The sequence below is a fragment of the Vipera berus genome (genome assembly GCF_964194415.1).
Source record: "Vipera berus genome assembly, chromosome: 1".
NCBI lineage: Eukaryota > Metazoa > Chordata > Lepidosauria > Squamata > Viperidae > Vipera > Vipera berus.
The window spans coordinates 64,894,727-64,918,743 of record NC_138202.1 but is presented as its reverse complement, the minus strand read 5'-3'; the positions used below and the strand labels follow the sequence as shown (position 1 = coordinate 64,918,743).

The 24,017-nt window shown below is 35.5% G+C and overlaps 1 protein-coding gene across 1 annotated transcript in view; it reads right to left on the bottom strand.

Moving 5' to 3' along the window:
• Positions 1–24,017, bottom strand: part of RYR3 (ryanodine receptor 3) — a gene marked incomplete at both ends in the record, with an annotated part of 301,173 nt that overhangs the window by 87,545 nt on the left and 189,611 nt on the right. The window contains 13 exon segments of the mRNA XM_081324758.1: positions 677–807; positions 3,603–3,684; positions 4,477–4,715; positions 5,976–6,036; positions 7,685–7,734; positions 9,491–9,612; positions 12,616–12,683; positions 13,423–13,538; positions 15,846–15,969; positions 16,106–16,181; positions 18,038–18,100; positions 22,278–22,424; positions 23,224–23,313. Of these exon segments, the coding sequence (XP_081180884.1) occupies positions 677–807; positions 3,603–3,684; positions 4,477–4,715; positions 5,976–6,036; positions 7,685–7,734; positions 9,491–9,612; positions 12,616–12,683; positions 13,423–13,538; positions 15,846–15,969; positions 16,106–16,181; positions 18,038–18,100; positions 22,278–22,424; positions 23,224–23,313 (1,369 nt within the window).

Genomic DNA, 24,017 nt, shown 5'->3' with positions numbered 1-24,017 from the left:
TTATTTCAAAGCGCTGCCTTCATTCAACCCTGACTCTTATTAAATGAAAACTAGTAACAGTAGAAGACTGGGTCTATATCTCAGTGGGATATTTAATCCTTCAAGAGAAGAAGCATAATTTCTTCTCCTGAAGATGATATTTTCCTTACAGAAGGAAATGTGCTGATACTTGAATGTTCATTCCCAAAAGGCAAATAGCATCTTCAGGGAACATGATGCTAATCAAGAATGTGATAGAAGTAGAAAGTGTTTATGCCCCTTACTTCAGGGCTATAGTTGTGAACTTTATTCACCCCCCACCTCTGAAACATCAAAGAAGATCAGGATCACAGATTTCTACTCTGGCTTTTAAATTACTTATGAAGCAACTGATTACATAAATATGGAATTAATATAACTATACCACAAAACGAAAACACTTAAATGAGGTACCTATAAAAAAACACGGAAAACTACCTGCCATTAATTTGTGTCGATGAGATTTAAATAGATCATAAGAATGGGAATTCAGTTAAATATAATTCATATTATTCATTCCAAAAGTCTTATTATAGACCTTTTTATCATACACAACTAAAGGGCATATTCAATAAAATGTTGTAAGAATTTTAGGCATTTTTTTTTAAAGATGCAGTGTCTTCGTTACAAAGAATTTTATGCTTTCTGAAATACTCACTAGCTTTCTCTCTGGCTGACTTTGTGTTGAAGACAGAGAGGGGATTGTAAAGATTGAGAGAAGGTTCGAGGAAGGCTACTGGAATTGCTGCTACAAGAGAAGCTAAGCACTCACCAAGAGCTGGCCTTTGCCTACAAATGAGAGAAAGTATTATTAATGTAGGAAATTATCCTTAGTATTTTAAATCTTTAAAAAATGAACCTATTTCTCCAAATCACATTGGAGCTAAGCTCTGATGTTTCCTCAGTTTTTGCCTAAGAAATGTTTCAAAATGAAATAGTCCTTCAGAAAGCAATTCAGAACAGTGTGTATTTTAAAATAGCTTTAGAAGAACCAAGGAACTCCTGTTGGTTGTTTCTGTTGTTTTAAATAAGGTATAGGTGAAATTATTATTGGTGGCTTGGTGTACTTCTTTTTGTACTTTTAAATATTAAAGCATCCTTGTGGGATGTATAACTGATTTGATTAAAATAATAGCCTTAGGAAAAGAGTGAATAAGCTCTAAATTATTTAAAAGCTGCTGATTGTTTATTTTTATTGTTAAATATTTCTGCAGAAAATGGAAAGGAGTTCAGTCAGGGTTGATTTACCATTATTTTCCCAGTGATTCACCTATTTGTTTTTCATGGATTCAAAGGGAGAAAAAAAAAGTGTGTGTGTGTGAATTTCCACTCGAAATTTAGTGCTGACACCGTTTGAGCAAGCTGTTCTGCCCATCTCATAAACATTCTAAAATAAATTTGTATGATTCTTTTCAGTATTTCACAAATAACATTTCCTGTCATCTCTGGAACATTCCCCCCACCTTCTGTTCCTAGTATTAAGAATAGCTTTGTATTGCTATGATTCAGACCAAGGTTCCATTTTACCGTAGTCTGTAAATCCACTTTCAATTTTCATCCCACATGTAGGATTTATAATATAACTTTTCTTGTAAGTGTGCATGTTATATTCTATGAGATTAAAAATCCACTGGGGGATGATTTGGAGGTGGAAAACAGATAAAGCATTAAGGCTCCCTCTGATGCATGGCATTAGCGATGATAAAGTTACTGCAGCTTAATATAAAGCTTCAGTATGTGTAGTGCATTCAATAGCTAGCTGGGTCTTCCTAGCTTTTTCCTTCAAGGAGGAAAAATGGATTGCTATTTAACTTAAGTAACTCAAGCAATTGCACACATATTTTTTTTCAGATAATTCTAAACAGAGATCAGGCCGTAGTATCTTTAAATACTTGCTAAGTTCTGTATCCCATATAGACTTAATTTTTCTGTTGAGAGAAGGGCATATTGATGTTTAGATCTTTTTTTCTCTTTTCACTTTCTGGAAGATCTCTTTTTTTCAGCCTTTCTCTTTCTGACAACACCTGTTCTTTCATCCTATATTCCATACAATAGGGTAGATCAAATTGGGTTAAATATCCCACATACTGTAGCAGTAGAGCAGGGGTGTCAAACTCGCAAGTCACGTGACGTGTCACAACGTATTGCAACTTTTTCCCCACTGCCGGCAATGGGGTGGGTGCGGTTTCAGCATGACGCATCCGGCCCATGAGCTGGCAGTTTGACACCCCAGCAGTAGAGCCATAGGTTACCTAGCTATTGGTGGAAATTTGGGGTCTAACAACCAAAATATTTTTTCTTCAATTTCCATTGGATGTAATAGCAAATAGTAATAGGCACCTTGGGTGCAATCCCAAAACACCTGGAGCACCACTTGAACACAATCAGCATTGACAAATTCCCCATCAGTCAATTGCAAAAGGCAACTTGGAACAGCTTGCATCCTGCGATGATTACCTCTAACATCATAAAACATCAGCAGGTCCTTGGGAAGGACTCAATAGGAGGATAAAAATGCCAAATCCAGTCTGAACATCTGTCTGACTGTGCAGCAAACCATAAAAGTTATTCAGTATAGCTATATGTAATAAAAAGTGTAGATTTTAGGACAGGGGTTTGCAAAGGGCATTTCATAACCTGGAAATAACATGATGTAGGGAGGTCCTTATTTATAAGGGATAAACTGGTAAATACTACTCGTAAATTTAGTGTCTACTTAAAACTAACTTTAATAAAGCCAATTCCTAGGTGTCCTGGGTGGGTTGGAGCAGTGTCCTTGTGCAGCAGAAAACTAGTGAAACCAAGAAGAGTATGAAGAGAGAGAAGTCTAGTTAGGATCCCTGAAAGCAGAAGATGTGTTAGCTAGCCAAGAAAGGAACACCCTTACTAACAATTCTGAGGAAGAGCTGCTAGCCAGATTGGTGACAGTTGGCTTCAAGAATTTTTTTTTAAAAAGACTGAAACAAGAAAAGTCTGATTCTCCCCGTGCCCCCAAATATCTAAGTTTTAGGTAACAGACCAAAAAACCTCTTAAGGTTTTAAAGGTAAAGGCAAAGTTTCCCCCGCACATGCGTGCTAGTCATTTCCAACTCTAAGGGTTGGTGCTCATCTCCGTTTCAAAGCCAAAGAGCCAGCGCTTGTCCGAGGATGTCTCCGTGGTCATGTGGCCTGCATGACTAGATGCCAAAGGCGCGCGGAATGCTGTTACCTTCCCACCGTAGTGGTCCCTATTTTTCTACTTGCATTTTTACGTGCTTTCGAACTGCTAGGTTGGCAGAAGCTGGGATGTAATTATGTAGCCCTGCCAGCAAAATTTGCCATTCTCAGCATCCTAAGGATCATTGGGAGGTAGGGGATTATACTGAATCTAATATCATTGCAATGAGTTTAGAACCAAAGGGAAAAGTTTAAAACCCCATCTACTGTCTTAGTTTGATAAAATGAATTAAAATAGAGTTAAATATTAATTTCTATATCCTGAATTCAAAATATTGTGCAATATTTGAGTTGTTGGAAATTATATCTGGAGCAGATAAAAATAATAAAAAAATTGTTCATCATAACCAGTTCTTTTTATTAAGTACCTTTCAACATAAATGTTCTTTCCAGTTCCAAGAGAGTACAGACTACAAAGAATTCTGTAACATGAAATTTGGACATCATTTACTGAAAGAAAGAAAAAAATGTTATTTTATTCATCTTAATACAAATGTTTGTCATTTCTCCTTCCAATTCTTTTTCTTTCTGTCTTTTTAAACAATAAGCCTCAAGGAAGAATTCATCAGTTTTATGTTTATATAAAATCACTCTGGATACCTTACAGATTGCATGAATAATAATAATAATTAACTAAAATCAGTTTTTTGCAGGATGAAAGCCTCTTCCTTGAGGGTTATGGACCATAATGAAATTTGCTGATTCATAGCATGTAGATAGATACAATAATAAAATATGATTACAGAAGGCAACAGAAACAATTGAATATTTTTCCAATTTCTAAACAAAGATATAAAAACATTGTTCATTTATTTTTTTGCATAAATTTTAGAAGAGATAACCCTTTATGCTTGTAGAGAATCTTGAATCGTGTTAGCCTCCAATATGCCTAGTTCTGGGTAAATAGCCAGAGTCTAACATGCAAGAGAGGGAAGTAGAAACACATCATTTTGGAATTATTTGAACATTTGAGCCTTAGCCAATATTTGTTTTTAATACAGATTTTAGACTTTCAGATAAGTAACACAATATTGATGCCTCCTTTATTAGAATAGAACAATATTCTAGACCAGACATGTCAAACTCGCGACGTCACGTGATGTCGCGAGACGTATTGGGACTATTTTGCCATTGCCGGCAATGGGGTGGGCGAGGCTTCTGGATGACGCGTCTGGCCAGTGGGCCAACAATTTGACTCCCCTGTTCTAGACTAAATTTAAAAAGCTGAAAAATTAGACTTACAAAGCAAATCGGTACCAAAATTATGCTGAGCAACATGTTCAAAAATGGATGTTAAGATAGGCAGCAGTGCCACTGTTGTATAGTTGATATTTTGAGAGACTCCTTTAATCTGAGTTCGGGAGTGGGTAAATTTTCCAAGTTTAAGGTTTTCTGATGTCTTCTGTAGATCTTCTGCAGCGTTTTCAAAGAAGGCATGCAATCCTGCTTTAACCACCTCTGAACCAGATTTCATGACCGTTCTGCAAGGTAATATTGAAAATTTAGGAAGCAAGTATGTGCATGGGTAAACATTATTTTATTAATTAATGTTCATTAGTTATTGTTTGCATTTGTTCATACAATTTGTGTTAATTCCAGATGGGGTTTTTTATATTGTGTATGTTAAAACGCTGAAAAGTGATTTCATCTTTTATATATTATTATAAAATTCTTACTATTTGGCAACGCCACATTTAAATTATGCTGTTTCAAGCTGCAAAAGAAAGCTTATATGACTTATGTACAATTTGTATCTTCCAAACTCTGTATACAATTCTAATATGCATTCTCAGCAGCTAGCGATATAACCCATAGTCATTTTGTGACACAAGTAGCTATATAAATATATTCAAATAAATAAATGTAATTACAAAAGGTATAGTTACCAGGTCTGAGACTATAAAAATTGGGAGAGGCAAAGCAATGGGAATCAATTTATAAAATGGATCCTTTTTTTAAAAAGAAAAATGATTCTTCACTGTAGACATATTCATTTTTTTCTTCTTCCACATCCACATTTCTCCTTGTTCTAGCCCCATGTGACACTTATACACAGATATGTGTGCACATGCACGCACACAGGCACAGACTTACACACACACAAAATCAAATATAGACTCTGACATCCATACACTCATACTACAGGTAAGCCTTGACTTACAACAGTTCATTTAGTGACTGTTCGAAGTTACAACAGCGCTGGAAAAAGTGACTGGTGACCATTTTTCACACTTACGACCATTACAGCATCCTCATGGTCATGTGATCAAAATTCAGACACTTGGCAACTGACTCATATTTATAATGGTTTGCAGTGCCCTGAGGTCATTGGATCACCTTTTGCGCCCTTCTGACAAGCAAAGTCAATGGGAAAAACCATATTCATTTAGCAACTATATTACTAACTTAACAACTACAATGATTCACTTAACAACTGAGGCAAGAAAGGTCGTAAAATGGAGTAAAACTCACTTAACCAGTGTTTCACTTAACAACAGAAATTTTAGGCTCAATTGACGTCATAAATCAAGGACTACCTGTATAGAATATAAAGTTTCCTCATAAAATTATATAATAGAAAGGAAAAAGAGTCCAGGTTTTCTCCACTTCTTAAGTATGGATTTCAGGGGTAGAAATTGTAGAGCAAAAACTTTATCGTGCTGCAGCAGCCCAACACAGCTTCTCCTCCTGTTACTGCTGACAGGTAGGAATGGAAAACAGGAGTAAATAATCAAACTTACCTTGTATCTAGTGTCTGAGCTAAGATATGTAGGCAACTAACCATTGTTGCAGCATCACTACCTAATCAAAATTGAAGGAAATAACAGCTGTTGTTCTTTAAAAATTCTCTACAACAAGAAATCATTTTTTAAATAAAATGTATACCAAATGTATTTATACTAGGGAAATCTGCTGTCCTGTTTTAATAATGAAAGTTGAAACTGTTCTTTTTTCTTGCTATTTCATCTAAGCATGCAAACACTTTGTTGTTAGTTGCGAAGTTGTGTCCAACCCTCGCGACCCCATGGACAACGTTCCTCCAGGCCTCAGACATTAATGCTTGCTTTGTGTAATTTTTCCCCATTAACATTTCTATACTTGAAGTATGGCTAAGCAACTTCTTTTTTTTTGTATAATTTTTTTATTAGAATTTTTTAATATAACATAAATCATTCAGTAATTTGTAAAGAGTATGTTGTCTGGGTAACATTTATAAGACAATCCTTAACAATTAATTTCTATTATCTATATTCCATATGTTAATTTCATTTGATTTCCCCTTTCCCCAAAGTATCTTTCTTTGCAAAACATTAGATTAAGACAATTCTCATTATTTTAATTAACAACAATTAAGTATATAGTTTCAATAATCCTATGTCATTTTAGTTGCCTTATTGTAAACCCTGTTACCGTGTTTATTTCAGCTTATTTCTCCCACCAAATTCTAAATATTATTAATATTATTAATATTGGATAAGCAACTTCTTTGTAAAGGTAAGGTAAAGGTAAAGGTTCCCCCGCACATGCGTGCTAGTCGTTTCCAACTCTAGGGGCCGGTGCTCATCTCCGCTTCAAAGCTGAAGAGCCAGCGCTTGTCCGAGGATGTCCCCGTGGTCATGTAGCCGGCATGACTAGACGCCAAAGGCGCACGGAACGCTGTTACCTTCCCACCGTACTGGTCCCTATTTTTCTACTTGCATTTTTACGTGCTTTCGAACTGCTAAGTTGGCAGAAGCTGGGACGAGTAACAGGCGCTCACTCTGTTATGCGGCACTCAGGATTCGACCTGCCAAACTGCTGACCTTCTGATCGACAAGCTCAGCATCCTAACCCACTGAGCCACCGTGTCCCTTAACTTCTTTGTAGCAGCCTTTAAATCATTTTTAAAATTCCCAGTGTTAAACTCAGCATTTTTGCAGTGCAATCTAGGAGTCTAGTGGAGAGCCTACACTGAAGCTACGGAGGCCACAAGTCATTTACAGGCTACTCACCTGTGATTTAAAATGTCAATAGAGACACAAGTGAAATAATGTGTTAATAATCAAATTTCTATTTTACAATTCAGTCATATGGCTTCCCTGTACAACAATATACTTTGTCCAGGCAACATCTTGTACTCAGCAAGAAACATATTACTGGTGATAACCGAATAATCAGGAAATAAACCATGTTTTAAAAGCAGCAAATATAAACATTAGAAGACAGTACAGCATTGTTCCTCCAGTGGGAGGTATATAAATGTAATTAAATAAATAAATAAATAAATAAATAAATAAATAAATAAATAAATAAATAAATGTAATTAAATAAATAAATAAATAAATAAATAAATAAATTACATAGTGCTTCAACACAGACAAAAATGACATTGCACTTTGTCACAAATTGAGAAGCAACCAAACTAAACTTCATACAATTTGAAACTCCTGCAAAACCATTTTTAACTTACCAAACAGAGAAATCCTATGTCTAACAAGAGCCGCAAGTTTGCAGAAAAGGCTAAAACAAACAAACAAAAAGTAAAAGAGGATGAAGCATACAAAGAAACTATTTCCATGAATAACAAACTAAGCAAAAACTATGTATCCTTTTAATTTGAAAAACAGTTACTATTTTTAATACAATAAGCATACATATTTTAACACCTAGAAAAAAGTAAATATTATTTTATAAAACCCTCTGTTTCCTGCAACATTTACTTTGTTAACTGTTTCTGAAGTTAAACAGTTTCTGAATTGCTAGATACAATTACAACTTAAACTAGGGGAAAATGATACATTCTATTTTATTAATTCTATTTTTCATCAGACAATGTTAATTATGAAAATGCTGGTATACGTTCACCAAACCCCATGGTGATTATTCATTAAAAGGTTTGCAGGCTGGCATGGAGAAGAAAACACACTTTGATAGCTGACACTTGTCATCTATTTTAACTTTCCAGAGGCCAATGGAGACCACTGAAATCTCCATGGAGAGGAAGAACCTTATCTTCTATTTGCTTCAAAGAAGATAAAGGTATCTGCTCGGTAAAGTCTTACTTGACTCTGTGATGTATTAGCAATTTGAATGCCTACAGTGTTTTATTCCCCGTTCGTGTGCCAATATTTTCACTAATAATTTAATTTATTGATAAATGCTATGTTTTAAAATAAAGATTTTTAAAATGTTAAGAAATGAGGAAAGAAAATAAATAAAGAGATTTAAAGCTCAATGAAATGAATATCCCCTGCTCTTTTTAAAAATGTACTGAGTGCTCTCTATGCATCAGAAGGAAGTCTTATCCCAGACTGCTTAAAGGCTGAATGATTTATGGCAAAAATATAGGAGAGTCAATTCCTAAATATGGCAGAATGTAGAATTTCTTTAGGAATATATTAGGTTCTTCTGATAGCTTTCCTCATAGTGATAGTAGTAATCAGAGTAAGGATATATAATCTTTAAATAAATGTCATACTATCTGCCTTCCTCAAAGTTAAAACCCTTTATTGCCAGATATTAGGAATGTAATCTTTAGTGCCAGGTTTTTGAATGAAATCTTACAAATTGGCTGAAAAGTGGTTTTGGAAAAAGAACTAGATGTTCTATAAGAAAAATATATACTATATACGCTGCAGAAAAGTAAGGAAGCAACATTTTTCAAAGACCATTTAAAGCATACATGTCTGGATAGAGGGTTTGAACTTGGGAAAGTGAAAATTAAGGCAGATGAGTTTGGTTTGGGTCATATTTTTGATGTTTCAGATTGCATCCCCTGTGAAAAACTTGCTCCCAGGAATTTAAAATTTTTAGACTAAGGATTTTGTCTTTTATTATTAGATTTATCAACATCAACAAAAATGGTATTACATGAATACATTGTCAGTCCATTTACACTATTTAATACTATACAGTGAAGTGAAATCAATATGGCATTTAATGGTATTTTGGGCCCTGTAAGCAGGACTATCATAACTGAGTTGCAAACAAGAGCAACAAAAGAATCCCTCCCCCCAATTTTAGTAAATGGTATTAGGTGCCATACCTGTAATTAATAATTAAAAGAAGGTGACTTTATGCCTTTGGTTATACTATAGCTGCAATAAATCTATTTATAGCCTGCATAGTTTAGTCTGTGATCCAATTGTGGTCGTACATCAAGAAATACCTCTATGGACACATTTCTGTAATACAAGCACATTGACTAAAATGCAACTATTTTCATTACTGATTCATTTAATGTACATTGCTGTATACATGTTTTCTTTCTACATACCTTGCTACCATTTCTTTTTCTTTATTGGAAGCATATCCACTACTACCAAGCGGCTTTGTTGGGGAAGAGAGGAAGTACAAGCAATGATTGGTGAAATACTGGTCAACTAATGGTAGCAGAACCTAAAGAAGTAAAGATGTATACAAACTGTAGATTATTACTATAAGATACCTACAGGGAGTGATAGCTATTTCTCTAGAGTCATTGTCTATGGAGATTCTCATTCATCCAGGTCATGGTTGTCCCAAAGGTGCTTTTTCAAGAGACAACTGAACTTTCTTTGTTTTTTCATTGAAGAAGCGTCTTTCATCCAAGAAGCGTCTTCAGTTCCTGACAAACTGAAGAAGCTTCTTGGATGAAAAGTGAAACGTCTTCAAAGAAAAACAAAGAGAGTTCCGCTGCCTCTTGAAAAAGCACCTTTGGAACTCTAGAGCCATTGTTAGATCTGGAAAAGTCACCAGAAGCCACAAGGGTAGGTCAGATACCAAGGAGTTGATGCTAATAAAATAAAGAACTGTTTTATTTACTTGTAACTGTGGCTCTTTAAGTGATAAATGCACACAAATGCACAAAAACTCAGGCTGGGCTTTTTAAATGACATTTTGTAGGTGCTCCAGCTACCCTACAACATACTATACAAAGGCAGAGCCCAATGCTGTCCACTGTAAACTATGATGATGTCAAAATGGCAACACACGTGCAGTGATATAATTATTACAAGGCAATGATTATGTGTTCGTGTTGGGAGGTTCTGTCATGAGTATGTCATTGCACAGGTTGTTATTTGCTCTTCTATGGCTCTCCTATGGATGTTTATAATGATGCTTATAAGCAACTTATTTCTGTGACTGTTTTTAGCCTGGATGTCAATGCCCTCTAGATTATCTATTCTGTATAAACTCTACTCATCCAGTCACATTTAAGAGAGCTTACCATGGGTCCATATCCAGAGGGACTGTCATTGTCAGAAAGGTCAAGCCTTATCAGTGAAATTTCCCCTCTTTTGGAACAGCCTGCTCCCAGAAATCAGGACAATCTGCCCCTTCCATCATTGTGGGAACCTGTAAAATCCTAGCTTTTCCAGAAGGCTCATGAAGAAAATGTGGACTGTTGGTTGTTTCTTTCCAAGGTTGTAGTGCCAAGTGATAGGTTTGGATGAATGGCTTATGTTTAGGTTGATTTGACTTATATTTTTTATATTTAGTAGGTTTTTAATCCTAATACTGTATGAAGAGGTCTAATCAGAATTCTTTTAGCATGAGTAGCTTGGAATAAGTAAATAATAAATGGTTTCTGACGGGGGACGATGGGATGGCTGATAAATGAAATAAGGCCTTGATGGTTATTGAGGCTACTACAGGTGCATCTTTAATGTTTGAAGGAAAACAGTAATTGTAATAAGCCTGGTAAAGGTAGGCCTTTAGCAGGCTTAGTACAGAAAAGACCAGAATCCACAATGTGCCCCTCACTGAAACAAAAAAGTCTGTCATGGTTCCGATAGATGAAACCAAATAAAGAACTTCAAGGCAAGAATTCTTCCTTAAAGAACATTTTATTTAGGAAACAAAGTATCGGCACTTACATAATTGAACCCAATAATGAGATTCCCTCAGATACAAAGTAACAAACTGCAACTCCCACCCTACAAGAGCAGTCATAAATCACATTCCCCAATTAGCACAAAATGCGGCCTCTCCTCTCCGGCCCCTCAGCCCACCAAAATCTTATCAGAACACGTCCTTGAGTTTCCACACTTCTACATTGTTATGGCTAGCTAAATCCTCAGGCATTTACCCCATCCCCCCTTCTACATCTGAACTCTAAAAGAATAGAAAGGCACATTAAAAGCAAAAGTAAAAATGGCTGCTGGTTCTCAGTTGTCAGAGCAACGACATCCATTGTCACAGCATTGACAAAGTCAACAATATGGGAGCTTACGATCCATAGCAGAAGAACTTCCTGGCTTCAACAAACAAGAGCAGAAATGGGGCCACAATAGACAAAGAACAGGCCCATCCATTATTGCTGCTCTGACTTTTATTAGTAGTCAGAAGGGAACTGAGGGAGTTGGAAGGAGCTTCATCTTCTGATATAACATAGACCCAATGAAAGAGTAGAGCTCTGAAACATTCTGAGAAGTAACTGTGCTGATGTAGAATAGGTGAAAGGTAAAGGTTCCCCCGCACATCCGTGCTAGTTGTTTCCAACTCTAGGGGCCGGTGCTCATCTCTGTTTCAAAGCCGAAGAGCCAGCACTTGTACGAGGACGTCTCCGTGGTCATGTGGCCGGCATGACTAGACGCCAAAGGCGCACAGAATGCTGTTACCTTCCCACCATAGTGGTCCCTATTTTTCTACTTGCATTTTTAAGTGCTTTTAAACTGCTAGGTTGGCAGAAGCTGGGACGAGTAACAGGCGCTCACTCTGTTACGCGGCACTCGGGATTCGACCCACCAAACTGCCGACCTTCTGATCGACAAGCTCAGCGTCCTAACCCACTGAGCCACCACGTCCCTTGATGTAGAATACATGTGTGTAAATCATAAAATTATGAAGAATAAGAGGTCCTCATTACAGAGCCCTCTACACTCCCTACATGCTGGTATGTTAAGCCAATTATCTATGCCTACCAAAATCAATTGTATGACATCTCACTGTCATCAATCATTAGAATAATGTATCTCAACACCATTTGTGCTCAACAGCCATCTATAGCACTATTACAGCATCATTTTCATGTATGCTTATAACATCTTAGTTACCAAGGGAATCATTGACATAGAACCACTTACAATTGTAAGATATAGCATAATATAGAAATATTGACAAAAAAATAGTGAAAACAAATAATACTGATGAAATTATGGTTTCAGTGGATTACTACTATTGACTTTATGGCTTAAATTAAATCCTTTGAATTTGAATCACTACAATTTCTGTGTAGAAGAACAATTTTTGAACTTGTATCTCCGTACAATAATTTTGGAACGTTATATATTTTTCCTATTTATTTTTCTTGATTTCTTCAATGATCTACAGTGATGTCAGATGTTTTATGCTACACACAGCTCTCAAAATTATCAGAACATTGGAATTAAAGATTATTTAAAATAACACATTACTCACTTTGGCAAAGAATTTGATTTCTTGATCATGTGGAGATTTCTCAGTTTTTCCACTAGTAACAATGGCTTCTGTGAAAAAACAGTGTAAAGACAAATAACATTAGGCAGGGTTGTTATCACACTATTCAAGCTTGTGGAATTCCAGAAGCAGCAACAATTTATTCAGCAGGAAGGTTAAACATAATGTTCTATTTATCTGTCCTCTCCATCTAGTATAGTTAATACTAAAATTACTTGCAACTTATAAATTTGAATCAATATAAGAAAGTTTCATTCATATTGTCCAGTTCTGAAAGTGTTTTATGGAAAAAATTGCCATTGTAGAGAACACGGCTGTATCTTTTCAACATACCTTTCTTCTGCATTCTGTTAAATTTATTTTCAGCTTAAGTGAGAAAAGGGAGAAGAAATAGTTGAAAATTGTAGAGCTGCTTTGGATTTTTCAAAAGTTGAAAACAAGTACAAATCAAGCTAAGAAAATAATATGTGGAGTAAGTTGTTTTTTTTAACTGCTGCTTTCGGCCATTAAAACTTTCTTTTATCTATAGATAAAAATATTTAAGACATCCAGGTTGTGTTGAATCCAATGTTTTGGATAAAAACCACAGAGACCTAATTCAAACTCATCCTAGGCTATGGAGGCTGACTAGATTCCTTTGGGCTGGTCAATATCCCTCAGCTCAAGTTTCTCTTCAGGGATTTATTGTGGGAGGAAAAAGGAAGACAGAAGACATTGTCTTGAGTTCCTGGAGGAAAACATAATAAACAAACAAACACTCTCAGTTACTGAAACATTAACAAAACTTACCTAAATGTGCAATGAATTCTTGAGCTGAGTCAATATATTTAAGGATCCTTTTGAGAAATTTATAAGCAAACCTCTTTTCCATTGATGAAGCATCCAATTCCAGGTCGTTTAAGCCTCTAGTGAAACAAAAGTTTAACATATAGTATTAAAAAATTCTAGCAAGGAACACCAAAAAATTGAAACACTATGCTTATTGCAACTTAAACTTTTATCACTTTAAACTAGTTTATTAAAAATAATGTTAAAAAATTCAGATGATCAAACATCGCATTGATTTAGCATTTACCTCCTTAAATCAAATGTTAGAAGATTGTTTGGAGCATGTATTTACTGGCCAATCAGGATAAGATTGGTATTAATATCTATTTATTTTCTTATAATTTGGTTCTAATTCTTAAAGACAGCAAAATAACTGTAGTGGAACTGTTATTTTTGTAGCCAATGTGTGAATACATGTACTTTATAATTATAAATTAAGATTTCCAATACTGTCATTAGCAGGCTGAGAGTAATGTAAAAATAATATTCCAATTTTTATTTTTTTTATTTCTATTCTCTTTATATCATGATCAAAATAACACCAAGACGGCCCATATCTTGCATGGTTACACAGACCATGAATTTGCTCTAAAGAGTTGTAGAGAGAGTGCTATGCTTATACTCCCCTGAATTCTGAATCATTTCTTCAAAATTATTTCTGAAATACTGCACTGAACCAGTGAGTTTACCCTGCAGTTCCATCAGATGCTAGAAGTAATGAAGACTATTTCCTAATTTCACCAACCATCCTGATTGTCCTTGATGGCCTCCAACCTAGTGAAACAATGACTGGTTTTGATGCCCCTTCCATCTGTCATTTAAGCAATCTTCAGTCCTGAGATTGTGTCCCCTTCTAAGACAAAGGAAATACCCATATGAATTGAAAGACAGGCATGAAAAGCAAGACTGTGTTCAGCTGTGGAGTAACGTTGAAAAGAGGGGAGGACAAGTTTCTCAAAACCTTTGAAAATGACCTCTACTGTATTGGTGCCTAATATCAAAGGATGTTTCCCTCCAAGAAGCAAAACACAATTAAGAATATTTTGATCTTTGACTGATGCAGCAAATGGGGACATGTTTCAATGGAAAAACTGGATTTTTATGCCAAAATAGGTCACCACGATGTAAAAAAGATGTTGGGACTCTAGAAAGAGTACAGAGAAAAGCAACAAAGATGATTAGGGGACTGGAGGCTAAAACATATAAAGAACGGTTGCTGGAATTGGGTATGTCTAGTTTAACGAAGAGAAGAACTAGGGGTGACATGATAGCAGTGTTCCAATATCTCAGGGGCTGCCACAAAGAAGAGGGAGTCAAGCAATTTTCCAAAGCACCTGAAGGCAGGACAGGAAGCAATGGATGGAAACTATCCAAAGAGAGAAGCAACCTACAACTAAGGAGAAATTTCCTGACAGTTAGAACTGCCTCCAGAAGTTGTGAATGCTCCCACATTGGAATTTTTAAAGAAGAGACTGGACAGCCAGGGGGTTGGACTAGATGACCTCCAAGGTCCTTTCCAACTAGTAGCAGTAGTAGTAGTAGTAGTAGTAGTAGTATTGATTATATAGGAGAAAATAAAAGGGACCACCTTCTCTCAATCCATAATAGGAAACATGATACCAGACTAATGTTTGTGTGGCTATCATCTTGCCATTTCATTATTTAGCATTATTTAAATGTTACCAATAATCATAATCTCTTTTATCCATTTCTGTGGAATCCCTTAGGACAGGGTGAGACATCATTTTCTTATGAAGGTAAGAGTTCCTAGGTATATAAATGGAATTAAAATAAATAAATAAATAAACCAACTGATGCATCCATAAGTGAAAAAAACCTGCCTTTCTTGCAAAGCTGGGACTTATATAACCACTTATATTTCCCTTGCTAAGCAACACAGTCATAAAGTGTGACGTCACATGAATGCACCACTAAGTGTTGGAAATTCCAACATGGCTGGCCCAACACTGCAAGTTATTAAGCAAGGACATTATGGGGTCACCATTTGTGTCTGCCTGGCAGTTTCTCCATTAACTTTGCTTGCAGGAAGCTGGCAAAGAAGGTTGCAAATGGCAATCAGGTGACCATGGGACAATGCAATGTCAAAATTGCAATCTGGGCACCAAGCACCTGGACTATGATCGTGTGAATGCAGGAAGGTTGTGACCGCTGTAACTAGGATCACAACTACCAATGTGCTCAGCACCTTCTTAACTTTGAATGGTCCCTGAGCATGTGGTTGTTAGCCATGTGTTTATGTTGGGCATATAAAACTGCCCCTTAATTCATTGAAGATCCCAAATTATTGCTTGAGCTTTTGCTAAAATCACACAGAAGAAAACACTTGAACAGAGAATCTTATTTGTATGTCATCCATAACTTACCTAGATATGGCAATGCCATTTACAAGAAGAAATTTGAATAGTTCTTGGGCTTTCTCCCTATCTCGAGCTTTCTCTTTGGCTGTCAAAGTGTCATAAGGTACCAACAATGGATGACCACCTCCTCCTGTAGGAAAACCGCAACTTAGTAATACTTACTGCAATAGCAAAATTTCAAAAACAGTCATAGACAATTACTGCCATGTTTTTGGCATTTTCATATATTTCTATATCAAATGCTGATTAAAATATTTCATTCTTACCTTTATTTTCCAATTCAATTTTCTTCTTTTTTGCCCAAATGTTATGATAGTTTTCTGCTATTACTTCTACCATTCCCTATATCACCAAGAAATTGAGAAACAATAATTTAAAATCTAAATAAATGTGTGCGAAGCCATAGATGATATCATTGCATAGAAATATATATTGCATTATTTGCTGTAATGATATATGTCATTAACATAACTGACTATAAGTATTACATAGAGAAAGGAGGTACATCAATGAAAATATTTGCTTAGGGAGAATTCTTTTCCATATTGCTTTTCCGTGTGCTTGAAGAGATCTAACAAACCTTTATCTGTTATCACAATGAGGATTTCCTTTTTTTCACCCACAGTATCTTCAAACTCCTGAGCAGTTTAGCAATATTATTATTTGGTTAAAGGCAGAAAGCAAAGCAAATAAGCAATATTCTCAATGGAAGGAATTAAGAAGTGTACTCTCTCAAAGCTCTATGCTGCAATTAATGTTTTTAAACTTGTTCATAATTTATCTTGGCTTAGAGCTAAGCAGTGAATAACTCCCAAAGGAACAAAGTGGCAGTTCAATTTAAATAAATATAAGTTATGCATTGTCCCCAATTTCACATACTGTATACACTGAAAGGAATCTGGGCTGTCTGTAAATTTTTGCCAGCAAAAATATTTAGGTTCATAGTGGATATGTTATGAAGTTATCTGTTAGGCTTTCCAGTCAGCTCTAGGTAACAAATAAAAAAAAACAACACCTGACATTATAATGTTATCCCAAGGCTAGACTTAGAAAAAGTATTTAAGCAGAGCTCATCTACAGAGGAAGCCATCTGTCTCTATCAGTGCCTGGGAGCCACTTCTATCTATCTCAGCCCATCTCCATTTCTATGCTCCATTTACCTTTCGTGAGTCTGGAAATATTGGGAGCTTGTCCCTTTTTTCCTTCTGGTTCCTGCACCTGGGAGGGTGGATTTCTCTTCTTCTATCACTATCTATGCAACTTTATCAAAAAGTCCCTGACTACTCAACCCAATATTAGCACAACTACCACAAACCCTACAAAGAATTATGCTGCCATACATCAACAGTATCTCAGGAAACCACCAATAGACTACTACAACCACATGGAATCAGCAAAACACACAAGCCAACTAAAGCCTTTCAAAACAACCTAAGCAGACCAAAAGACCCAACAACCCCTGAAGAAAAAAAAACATGAGCCATCCACAACATACAACGTAAGGACTGCAACAACCACTATATAGGACAAACAGGCAGAAGACTGGAAGAAAGTATCCACAAGCACCAACTAGCAGTCAGAAGACATGAGGAAAAATCTTTGATTTCACAACTTATAGACAGATGTAACCATAGTTTCAATTGGGCACATGTGACCATCCTAAACCAATCAAGAAAGTGCCAAAGAAGCCATCAGCAAACAGCTCAACCAAAGAATTTCTAAGACCATCCCCACCAACATTGACAGACAAGCCACTAGAATATAAACTGACAGCAAACTGCACTCCTTACTAGCACTGATGATGTTACCTAGTTTGGGTAATGAAATGTCTAAAAGAAAACAAGTAAGCTCAGAGAGCATCAAGGACCCTTCTATCACATCTTCAACCAAAACGAGAATTTCATTCTTTTGAGTCACTGTCTTTTTTCTCTCTCTACATAGAACACTAGGACAGCACATAGTTCTATCTTATCTTCTACTTCATTAGGAACTCCTCACATTTTAAAAGTCTCCATTTCTTCTCTCAGCATTTCAGAAATCTCCCTTCTTCACTCAAGGCAGCTGGAAGAGTCACTTCTACCTTGTCAAGAGCTTCCTCAATTTCAAAACTCGTCTCATACATTCAACCAGACTATAAGTGTTTCACATTTTTCTCTACATTTCATTTTCTACAAAGTGTTGAACATTTCAAGACAAACCTGGAGTTCTCTGGAAAGTACAACATTTGAAAGATCAAGAGGTGCTGGGCTGTAGCCATTCCCCTGTTGTCAAAAGAAGACAAATTGGCTGTTATTGTTCATTCTTGAGATGACTTTCATGTTGAATTAAAGCAACTGGAGGAAATTTAGAAATGCATGATTTTGTATCTAATTTTAAACAATAAAGTTATAAGCAGAATGTTCTTTTTATTATGTTTCAGACAATGTGAAGAGTTTTGGACTTCATCGCCTTAGCAATTGCCATGCATTAAAAACTATACAGTTCACAATCCTTCTAGATTCTTTGGCAGAACATGATCATGATTGTTCTTCTATTGTGTAGAAGCATGGCCAATGACTTAAATGATAATCAAAGAGAGCAGAATCCAAATTGTAGATTTATGGAAAGTATGTTGAATATGCATAAAATGAGACAATTTTCTCTGAATGCTCAATGATATGGAAACTGAATACCATTTTTTTAAAAAAAGAAATATTTAGGACATAAGATATGCAAAAAAAGATAAATTACAATGAAAAATTAAAGAAAAATAGCAATGGAAGGTAATGCGTATCTTCACTGGATAATCTATATTAAATGTTTGGCAAAAAATATAATGTCCTTGTTTTGACAATAATATTAGAAGAGCAATAAATACTGATGGTCACCGAATTCCAGCAGGATGCAATGCTAAAAGAAGTATTAAACAATTAAATTTATTAAAATGGTTCTGTACACCTAATAGCAATTATTATAAAATTACTCCCAAGGTTAATATTTTCAGTCTTTCTCTGCATGTGGTAGGAGTTTTAGAAGCAGTGATACACCACTCCATATCTCTTCATTTTAGTATTTTTCATAAATAAATCATGCAATATTTACTGTGAACAAATGTTCCTGAATTATCTCCATTTAAATAAACTATTTCCTTTTTGCTGAAACACAGTATAGTTTGCTGTACTACATTTGTGCTATTTAGCTGTGAAAAGATCTAATTCTGCATGTGGATATGTAGACATTTGCAATTTCATGTCAATGTATTAATATAGACATTGCAACAAACAGAATATAAGAAACTAAGAGTCCATTTAGGTGTCGTGGTGTGACGGGCAAAAGCAGATGTGCTCCATCTTCTGGGTTTGTTTTTGCCCCATTGGGGACCCTAAAAAGGGTCAAAAGTCAACCTGGAGAGGCGACGAAGGAGGGGACCCTTGTTAATCACGGAGGGGTGTCAGCCCCTCCATTTGATCCAAGGAAGCCCTCCAAGCCAGCCGGGGAAAGACTGGTTACACTTCTGTGGCCAATCAGAAGCTGCTGACAACTGAAGAAAATAAGCACTAAGAAGCAACTCTTGAGCAACGTGGGTGGAACTGGGTAAGACTATATCCTCTCTTTATGATTTTAAGACTTTTTCCTGGAAAAACCACCCAAAGCAAAGAATCCCCCCCAATGAGAGAGGGAAGGGGAATTTCCACCCCATTCCCTCAGGAAAAGAAAAGCAGCGAACTAATTACTTGGGGGAAATCAGAGAAAATTATAAGATTATTTTGGAACCAATACAGATATATAGCTTTGAAATTTGGGGACTAAAGGCATTTTTGAGACTATTTCAGAAAAGAGACTTTAAAAGTTTGTTTGGATTTAAAAAGCTGGAAGATGGTGCTAATGATATCTAGTGGAGAACTATGGCACTACAATTTATTATTAAAGGAACTTGGCTTGAAGCCCAGACTCCAATAAGACTTTGGTTGTCCTTGGAAACTTTCACTTTTGAAGACTGCAGTTGGGAAAAGGGAAAAAAAAACACCCTCTTGGGCTGCTTCTTTGTTGTTCCTGGAAACTTTCATTTTTGCAGTCTGCAGCTGGGGAAAGAGGAAAAAAGATTCTTGGGCTGCTTATTTGTGTTGGGGACCCTATTGGACTATAAAGACTACACACAAAAACAAAATGAGTGTTCCATACTTAACACCTGTTTCCGAAGCTCCCAGCTCGATATACCAACAAGAAAATGTTAATGAATCTCAGAAAGAAATTCTTTCTATGAATTGTTTTATTTCATGATGAAATTAAAAATAATTGTTTTATTTCATGATGAGACTAAAAATAACATAAATGCGATAAAAGAACAATTTTATAATCTAAACTTACAAATCCAGACTATGAGAAGGAACTAGTAACCCAGAAAACAGAAGGAAAATAAGAAGAAATGGATCCAAAGATGGAGGACCTAAAGGAAGGAATTAACAGACAGATACAGACAAATGAAAAATTAGAAGATGCAGTGATAACACTGGAAATGGAAAAGATATCTTATTTGTCAAGATCTCAGAACACATTTGAGAATAAGGAAGAAGAGCTGATCAGACGAATGATAAAGCTGTTAGGAGAAATGCTGAATATTAACAAACAAGAAATGAAAAGAAAAACTGAAGGAGAAAAATGGAGTCTGTTTAATGAATATAAATGGGTTGAGCGTTCCTCCAAAAATACTTCAATCAAATTCTCTTCCTTATTCCAAACAATATATACAAAAACAGAGGAAGAGTTACTTGATGATTCAAATGTACTGACTTGGAAAGTTATTTTGCAAAGGAAGAAAGCTAGAGTAAGACTGAAGAAAACAGAAGTTTTGACCATTAGATGGGATATTATATTATTAAACAGATGTTTGAATATGGTTAAGAAAATAGTTAACTATTAGAAATAAAAGTATTATTATAATTAGGATAGGATTTGTAACTAGAATATTATATTTTGTTATGAGATGGGAAACATGAAAATTCTAAAAGGGTTTGAATAAGGGAAGCTTTGGGTTACCCAAATATAATTTACTATGAGAAAATTATAAGCGATAGAGATACTTTGAACTTTGATGGGAAATTAAAATTTTAATAAAAGCGGGGAAAACAGGATATTGATTAAACAAATGGATTTTAAGTGACTCCGGGTGATTTGTAAAGATACAAATTCAATATAATAACAATAAGAGCCAATACCCTCCCGAAGTCAATAGGTTAATTTCTGGGGCACCAAGAGAAAAAGTTTGTTCATATATTTTGCTATTCTGAATCCATGCTAAATATTTATATAATAAAGCAAAATTTACAGTGGTAGTCTTTATCATTTGATTTCTGCTAATTCAATGTCTAACTTCTTAACTGAAGGTAAAGGAGTGTTGATTAGATTTAAGAAGTTATTTTAGAAATGAACTCTAGCAATAGCAATGGCGCTTAGACTTATATACCGCGTCACAGTGCTTTACAGTTCTCTCTAAGGGGTTTACAGAATCAGCATATTGCCCCTACAGCATTTTGTCCTCATTTTACCAATCTCAGAAGGATGGAAGGCTGAGTTAACCTTTGAGCCAGTCAAGACAGAACTCCTGGCAGTCGACAGAATTAGCCTGCAATACTGCATTCTAACTGCTGCACCACCAAGGGGCTAATGAGATAAAGAACTGTTGAAATGTTAATTGCAGGGATTTCACCTTAATGTTTTTGGTGCTCTCCTAACATGCCCAGAGATCTTATCACAAGAGTCTTAGAGACGTTTAGCATACAGTTGCAGTAGTAGGAGTTATTTTCTTCTGCAACTTTGCAGAGTTCCAACTAGTCACTAAATATATCAAAGGCATAAACCTGGTGGAGCCAATGCATTTCTCTTTCAGTAGAAAGAGATGGTGAAAGTGATTGTTTAGGAACATCTGGTAGACATCTAGTAGGCCACATATTCTCCATCCATATTTACCAGATATTCCTTCCTAGAGTTGCTTGTTGTATACTACCCTGACTGTACAAAGACAAATCCATGAAAGAAAAAGCTGAAGGTAAAACAACTTCTCTGAAGAAATGTAACATTGCTTTAGAAAACATCAGCATACAGCATACAGAGGGAAAAAATAATATCATTCTAAGTCATTGATATTCTTTTAATCATTGTTATTGAGTTGAACAAGCAAATACTGATTCATATGAATTCATAAAGCTATCAGAAATGGATTCTTGCTGTTCTAAAATGCTGCAAAATGTGATAAACTTTCACTGAATTATCTACTTTAGATGAATTGAAATTAGGTATGTATTTTTTCTAACTATGAAGAACTATGAATTTAACATATTTTGGGCAGTTTAAAAGACTGGATAATAAAACTCCTTCCCCCCAAAAAAGTAAAAAAATAAAGAATAAAAGTAGCATTAGTTCTGAAGAAACATAAAAGTTTACATTTCACTTTTATCTTACCTGACTAGATTGTGATATGCTACGGAGCTTTTCATTTTCACGTTGCTGAGTCATATTTTCTCCTTCCTTGTTTCTTTCAAGACTCCATCCCATTGCTAACATGGTTTTTAGAGATTCTCTGGCAGGCCATCGATAGATTTCCTTTTCCTTTAAAGAGAATATTATGTTTCCTGTAGAAAACAAATCTAAAATATTTTCCCCCAGGAATAAACACGCAAGTTTGCAGTCAGCTGATTCTGTCTGTCTGTCTGTCTGTCTGTCTGTCTGTCTGTCTGTCTGTCTGTCTGTCTGTCTCTGTCTCTGTCTCTCTCTCTCTCTCTCACACACACACACACACACACCTTGTGTTCCATGAGCCAGAGTTTTCTGAAGACTCAGGGGAACATTTCCACACGATCTCAAAGCTGATTTGGAGATATCAGTTCCCATACCGGCTACTGACAATCTTGGGAAATGAATATGTATAACATTCTCTCAAGTTCAGATTCTTTTTCTTTAAAATTCTGCACGAAAGCTTTTATGCATATTTTTATAAGCACAGAAATACAAACATGTTTTTTTATGCATTTCCCTTTGGCATATGGATGTTCACAAGATACTTTTTAAAAATGTTATGTACTATAATGTAAGCATTTTTGTATGTATTATGGATTTGAAAAACAGCGCTGCAATATCAAGGAAAACGAAAACTGGAAGATAATTGTATTCTAATTCCAGGAATATGAATTATGTCACTTCATGTTAAAGTATGAACCAAATTAATATCATTGGCAATAAAAAAGAATACAAAAATATAGTTTAGTTTATAGTTATAGTTTAGTCAATTAGTCATTTTACATTTTCAGATTTTTATTTCCATTGAAAAATAAATGGAACATTGATGGACATTAATGCAAACTGTATCCAACATTTGCCTGGGAAACACATTTAAATTTATCTTCATTACCTTTTCAGTCAAGGTTTTGAAAGGTCTTATTAAAGGATGTGTCTTTGTATTTTCATCAAGTAAAGGAGCATATTTCCATCCACAATTACTCTGGAAATAAATATTCACACTGCATAATTAATTCCAGGAATTAATTGTCTGGAATAGTCATAATGGTCATCAACATACAATGCCTTTTTAATAAGTAGGAAAAGACAAGTGTTTGCTGGCCTGTGCATGACTGGAAAAAACCCATAAACGTCTGACGATAATGGCTTCATAGAAAAAGAAGCTCTCATCGGTATTATACAGATCACATGGGCAGGTAGATAATCTCATTATACATAAAACTGGAAAGCAAAATCATCACTCAGGTGGATTGTTAGAAAATCCCATCCCAACATTATCCTTTGATTTATACATCAATAAGTGGGGAGATTCCTATGAATTCCTTCTAATTCCTGTCTTGTTATAAGCAAACATTATTTTTACTGGCTTACTTGTGCTTTCTGGGAGTCTGTTCTGTGTTTTCTACATGGCTCACAATAATGAAAAATGACTAATCAAAGCAAGCAAATAGGATGGAAAAGGGACTTGCAAGAGTGACAGAGATAGGCTGAAAAACAGGTATGCAACATGGAATTTGACATTTCTGTACTGGACGCAAGAGAAGAAAAACAGTACATGATTGCACTTATGACAGTAGCAACACAGGTAGGGCAGGCAGAAAGCACAAGAATTAATCAGCCCTTTAAGGACAATTCAATTCTGCTGTACTTGAAAAATATAAATCCTTTATGTACATGAAAATTCAG